Source organism: Varroa destructor, unplaced genomic scaffold, assembly GCF_002443255.2.
Source record: "Varroa destructor unplaced genomic scaffold, Vdes_3.0 BEIS01000001.1, whole genome shotgun sequence".
In the NCBI taxonomy this organism is placed as follows: Eukaryota; Metazoa; Arthropoda; class Arachnida; order Mesostigmata; family Varroidae; genus Varroa; species Varroa destructor.
Window position 1 is genome coordinate 15,377,788 of NW_019211454.1, and position 7,086 is coordinate 15,384,873.

The window sequence follows — 7,086 nt, forward strand, 5'->3', positions numbered from 1 at the left end:
ACGAACTTATAGAAATGTTTCAATCCGTTACCCGATGAGGTTACCGTTTGCTAACGAACACACCGATACGAAGGTTATTCCGAATTTAGGCCGCAGTCGAATTGTAGATTTGTTTCGAGCTTGGAAATTATAGCAATCGTTTCAAAGTACGCTTAAATCTTGAACGTTTGGTCTGAATCCGTTTAGAACGCTATCCTGTAACTTGTAACGCTGTTTTAATATAATATATATATATATATATATATATAAAATTAGAGTTTTGAAACCATGGATTGCACGAACCCTGCACTCAGTTTGAATTCGCTCTTGACTACTGAAGCGTTCTTTGGTAGCATCGTGACGTTAACGCCCAGTACCATGCACTCGAGTTACCATTTCGACCATTTAATCGTAGTCAAACTAGACGCCATGTGATATTTAGAATTAAATATATTTAGAAAGCTTTTTCCACCCACCGCTTGGGTATAGGCAGTAGATTAATAAAGGTCAAGATGAAATAAATGTGTGACTGTCTACTCGCAGTCAAGTTTGACTTACTGTTCGGTATCACTCGTATCAGAATGTTATCTCCAAAAAAACATCCTATCATCTACCTAAACATGTTGAATGTGGTAAAGGCTTACGGAACGGTTTACCTTTGTGGAATGATTTCAAAATCTCATTTGAATTTCGACCAATTTTTAACAAACTCCGGGAATATTAGTTTGCGTTAGGTCGTCCAAGATCCAGTTAACAATACTGCACTACATAACGTGACGAAATCGAACTCAAGAACGTGAAGAAGATCCTAAACACCTATCTCATGGTCATAGCTCTCGACGTCTTCTCTCTCTGCTAAGAAACCTTCAGCGGCAGGATATTCTAGCTATAGCTGCAGCTAGTGTGTTCATCTATTGTTAACTTCGTTTCTTTTTTTTGCTTGACGCATCCATTATTATTAGTCTTGCTCAATCTATGCAAAAACTACGTATTTTTTGGAAATGTACATCTCAATAATTCTTATGTAAAATCAATACTTCCAAGTAGCTCATTGCTTCAGTTTGTAATACTATAAGTTAGCTCAAAATTGATAAAAAAACAGTTTGTTGTTTGGTACAATAATAAATTTTTTATAATAATTTCTCAAAAATTTAAGGTATTTTCTCGCGACGAGGTATATAAGTCCATGCCGAAATGCGATAGGCAGCGAAGAGATCGCTGTAATCGAACAGCAAAAAGCTAGAGCGAATTTAGCAGTAGCTGCAAGGAGAAGCAAAATTAGGGCGAAACTTTGGAGATTCGCGCTCGAACATTCATCAAGGAAAATTGTGCAGGTGGGAAGACAGTAACGCACGGGAGTTCGGTGGACTTAGACAAGAGAACGGTGGTACTCTTTAAATCGACCGTAGGACGCTAAATCACAAACATGACCTCAAAGGTTCCAGCCATTGGTATCGATCTTGGCACGACCTACTCCTGCGTGGGAGTGTTCCGCCATGGCAAGGTTGAGATTATCGCGAACGACCAGGGTAACAGGACAACTCCGTCGTACGTCGCATTTACGGATACGGAAAGATTGGTTGGCGATGCTGCGAAAAACCAGGCCGCTCTCAACCCTACTAACACTGTGTTCGACGCTAAGCGCTTAATCGGAAGACGGTTCGACGACCAGACTGTTCAGAACGATATGAAGTGTTGGTCATTTAAAGTGATCAACGAAAACGGCCGGCCGAAGATTCAAGTGCAGTTCAAAAACGAGAAAAAGAATTTCTACGCTGAAGAGATCTCGTCGATGGTATTAATCAAGATGAAGGAAACCGCTGAGTCTTACCTCGGGGGTAAGGTAACCGATGCCGTGATCACGGTACCTGCGTACTTCAACGATTCGCAACGACAGGCAACAAAAGATGCTGGTACTATTGCTGGGCTAAACGTGTTGCGTATCATCAATGAGCCCACAGCTGCAGCCATTGCATATGGCCTAGACAAGAAAGTGGCAGGAACCGCTAAAGGTGAAAAGAATGTTCTGATCTTCGACCTGGGCGGTGGTACCTTTGATGTTTCAATTCTCTCTATTGATGGTGGTGTTTTCGAGGTTAAATCCACAGCCGGAGATACTCATCTCGGCGGCGAGGATTTCGACAATAGGATGGTCAACCACTTTATCGAAGAGTTCAAGCGGAAGAATAAAAAGGACTTAACGACTAACAAACGCGCTCTTCGGCGTCTCTCGACAGCTTGCGAGCGGGCAAAGAGAACTCTCTCTTCATCTACGCAAACTTCTATCGAGATTGACTCCCTGTTCGACGGCGTTGACTTTTATTCGACAATTACGCGAGCCCGTTTCGAAGAACTCTGCTCTGATATGTTCCGGTCGACTCTCGAGCCTGTTCAAAAGGCACTAAAAGACGCGAAGCTAGAAAAGAATCAGGTACATGAGGTTGTGTTGGTCGGAGGATCGACACGTATTCCCCGGATCCAGAAGCTCCTTTCAGATTTCTTCAACGGTAAAGAATTGAATCAGTCGATTAACCCCGACGAAGCTGTTGCTTACGGTGCGGCGGTCCAGGCAGCCATCCTAACAGGGGATAAGTCACACGCCGTGCAGGACCTTTTGCTTCTTGACGTTACTCCACTTTCCCTTGGGCTCGAGACCGTAGGAGGTGTTATGACGACCCTTATTAACCGCAACACCACCATACCTACTAGACAAATGCAAACATTCTCCACCAATGTTGATAACCAGCCAGCCGTTACTGTCCAGGTTTATGAAGGCGAGCGGGCCATGACCAAGGATAACCATCTGCTGGGCACATTCGACCTGAAAGGAATTCCTCCTGCTCCTCGGGGAGTGCCCCAGATAGAGGTTACCTTCGATATTGACGCCAACGGTATCCTGAACGTCTCAGCCGTCGACAAGTCCACCGGCCAGCAGAGTAAGATTACCATCACGAACGACAAGGGTCGTCTTGCGAAGGAAGAAATCGAGCGAATGGTTAAAGATGCGGAGCAGTTCCGTCAAGACGATGACAGGCAACGAGCTCGTATTACAGCGAAAAATAACGTTGAGAGCTACTGCTTCAGCGTGAAGTCTGCTCTTGAAGGCCCTGGCGGTGAAAAACTTTCACCAGAAGAGAAGAAACCAGCTCTCGAGAAAGTTCAAGATATTATCAGCTGGCTTGACTCAGTTTCTAAACTAGCCGAAACGGACGATTATGATAGACGCCGGAGAGACTTAGAGTCGGTTGCTATGCCGTTGATGATCAAGATTCATCAGGCTGGATCCCAACCACCTCAACAAGCTGCAGCAGCTGCGCCTGTTAATGTGCCGCAGCCTAGCCCTGCTGCTGCTGCTGCAGAACCCCCAAGAAAGAACGCTTCGTCATAGGGTTTTTTCAATAAAAAATTATATATATATATATGACCCTAGACTCTTATATATATATATATATAACAAAATCAATATATATAATAATCAATATATATTAAAATTAAATAAAAAAGCTGATTAATAAGCTAAAACCTTTCCTCTTTCCTTCTCTGAGCACCCTTCCTCTTTCCTTCTCTGAGCACCCACTTTTAAAATAAGCTGTAATAAGCTAAAACCTTTCCTATATATCTTTCCTTCTCTGAGCACCCACTTTTAAACCTTTCCTATATATCTTTCCTTCTCTGAGCACCCACTTTTAAAATAAGCTGTAATAAGCTTAATAAGCAGCTTTAAAAAGCTTTAAAATAAGCAGCTTTAAAATAAGCTGTAATAAGCTGAACGCCTATTAAACACAAGCTGCACTTACACCCAACATAAAACACTTACACCTCAACAAAACACTTAACACCTCATTACACAAAACACACCTCATTACACAAAACACACCTCATTACACAAAACACACCTCATTACACAAAACACTTAACCATTGTACGCCTATTATTACACCTCAAACGCCTATTAAACACAAGCTGCACTTACACCTCAACATAAAACACTTACACCTCAACAAAACACTTACACCTCATTACACAAAACACTTAACCATTGTACGCCTAACACCTCAACATAAAACACTTACACCTCAACAAAACACTTACACCTCATTACACAAAACACTTAACCATTGTACGCCTATTATTACACCTCATTGTACGCCTATTAATGTACGCCTATTAAACACAAAACACTTACACATCCTCATTTAAACACACATAACACTTACACCTCATTTCAAACACAAACACCCTCATTTCAAAACAAACACTTTTACACCTCATTTCAAAACACAAACACTTTTTACACCTCATTTCAAAACACTTTTTTACACCTCATTTCAAAACACTTTTTACACCTCATTTCAAAACACTTTTTACACCTCATTTCAAAACACTTTTTACACCTCATTTCAAAACACTTTTTACACCTCATTTCCTTTTACACCTCATTTCTTATAGTATATGAATTGGCAATAGGCTTATTTCCATGTACGCCTATTAAACACAAAACACTAAACACAAAACCTCATTTCTTATAGTACGAAACATAAGAATTGGCAATAGGCTTATTTCCAGTTCACTCGCACTACTATGGAAATCTCATTTGATTTCTTTTCCTCCGCTTATTGATATGCTTAAGTTCAGCGGGTAGTCACACTTGATTTCAGATAAACATAACATAAGATGTTTATTATCACCCTTGTGATCAAAGATAATTTTTACTATTACTACTAAGCAATAGTAACTACGTATTATATGTATATATACTGAAACAAATGTAGCATAGATACAAGTGCATCCATACTAAAATTTTCATTCAAAAACACAATGCTCACACAACTTCACAACTCACATCAATTTCCACAAATTACTATGTTTTTCTTCGATTTAAGGACTAAGTGATCCCCCATATTGAGTCTTGTGATGTCTTCTTCTCGATAGCACAACTTGAAAAATGCTGTCGAACCGAACAGTGTCGGCGACGCGCGACACGATTGCGATCCTTAGTCAATAATATTAACTACAGCTATAAACACCTCTGCCATGAACATTCGTTGTGAACAAGCATTCACGACATAGACATCATACAACGACACTCGCTCATGTGAGGAATGGGTTTTGAATCAGTAATGATCCTTCCGCAGGTTCACCTACGGAAACCTTGTTACGACTTTTACTTCCTCTAAATGATCAAGTTTGATCTTCATTGCAATACAGGCACGTACAAAGTACATACCCGTCTACTCAGATGATCTCACTAAACCATTCAATCGGTAGTAGCGACGGGCGGTGTGTACAAAGGGCAGGGACGTAATCAGTACTAGCTAATGACTAGCACTTACTGGGAATTCCTCGTTCAAGGGGCACAATTGCAATCCCCTATCCCCATTAAGAAAAACATTCAATGATTACCAGCCTCGTTAAAGACTGGGAAACTCATTTTGTCTCTCAATGTAGCGCGCGTGCGGCCCCGAACATCTAAGGGCATCACAGACCTGTTATTGCTCTGTTTCAAAGTGTCATAAATATATATATTTATATATATATATATATATTTTTTTTTTTTATATTATAATATATATATTATATACCGATATTATATACCAATAGTATAGGTTCGGTATCTCAATACCATATATAGAATAACTCTTCAGAATTAGAAGAATTACCTTAGAATTATATATCAGTTATGATTACCTAGTCGTCGTCTTACTATGTGTCTTACTATGTAATATTTGCCTATAATTGTCAAACTGATATATAATTCTACCTTATTTGCCTTTAATTGCCTAACTGATGTATAACTCTACCTATGTTGCCATCTTTCGGGTCTCATACATCATATAGCTATATGATGAAATATGCTATGTATTATAATTCGACGTTAACATGACTTTCTTTACGTCACAAACGCGACTTTTTACGTCGCAAACGTGGTTTTTTAACATCGTAAACGTGACTTTTTACGTCGCAAGTGGGACGTTTTACGCCATAAACGTTGGTTTTTTAACATCGTAAACGTGACTTTTTACATCGCAAGTGGGACGTTTTACGCCACAGACGTGACTTTTTTATGGTTGTAGTGGCAACGGTTATAGCAATGCTGTGGCGCCATAAACGATGTGGCGTTCGCCCCTTTTCCTACCTCCCAGAACATTGAACAAATGAATCATGAAGGCAACCTACGTCACAAACGCGACTTTTTACGTCGAAAACGTGGTTTTTTAACATCGTAAACGTGACTTTTTACATCGCAAGTGGGACGTTTTACGCCACGAACGTGACTTTTTTACGTCACAAACCTGACTTTTTTATGGTTGTACTGGCAATGGTGATAGCAATGCTGTGGCACCAGAAACTATGTGGCGTTCGCCCCTTTTCCTACCTCCCGGAACATTGAACAAATGAATCATGAAGGCAGCATGAAAACAACAAGAAGGACAACAATCAACGCAGCGAGGAGCATCGTTCGTGATGAGTGCTACCAGTACTACTATTACTGGTGCTAGTACTCAGTGAATGCCAGTTGATAAAGGATGCTAGGGGGGAGCGGGGTCCGTGTAAAGGGGCAACAAGCTCAAGGCAAGGTGGCATACGATAGAAAGACGCCGCCGTACGCCTGTGATATACGACCTTCGCTGTGGTTGGAGCAACTGCAGCCAGCAGCGAGCTAACAAGCGGAATAGCGACATGGTGAACGACAACCCAATCTTTCTTGTTTCTCGTTTTAGTTTCTACAGTTTATTATACGAAGTTATATCACAGTTGTAAGTTTCGTGTAGTACACACCATTTCACACACGCAGTTATATAGTTTCTTATAGTTTATCTTAGTTTAGTATATGAGTTGACCTGTTTTGTGTGCACTACGTGTATCCTCTAGTTTCTTGTAGTTTAGCTAGGTTAGTTTACCCTGGTTTCCTGATTTTATAAATTATGTACCACCCTCACATTCAACTTATGTACCACCCGCGCTTGTTCGCAGGCATAGTTGCAGGACTGGTTGGTAATGTGCTTCAGACGGAATACGTCAGCCAATGGGCCGACCCTGGCAGGCCGTAAGCTTACCTTACAGATACTTCACCTATACATAATAATAATAGTAATAAGTGAAGCT

The 7,086-nt window shown here is 40.7% G+C and overlaps 1 protein-coding gene and 1 pseudogene across 1 annotated transcript; one reads left to right on the forward strand and one right to left on the reverse strand.

The window, feature by feature from the left end:
- Positions 1–1,170: 1,170 nt before the first annotated feature.
- LOC111243058 (heat shock-related 70 kDa protein 2-like) lies at positions 1,171–3,403 on the forward strand. The gene has a single exon (XM_022788092.2). It carries the CDS (start codon positions 1,406–1,408, stop codon positions 3,365–3,367), a length of 1,962 nt encoding a protein of 653 aa, XP_022643827.1. The 5' UTR covers positions 1,171–1,405; the 3' UTR covers positions 3,368–3,403.
- A 1,328-nt stretch (positions 3,404–4,731) lies between these two features.
- On the reverse strand, positions 4,732–4,888 carry LOC147758303 (5.8S ribosomal RNA; annotated as a pseudogene).
- Between the last annotated feature and the right edge of the window lie 2,198 nt (positions 4,889–7,086).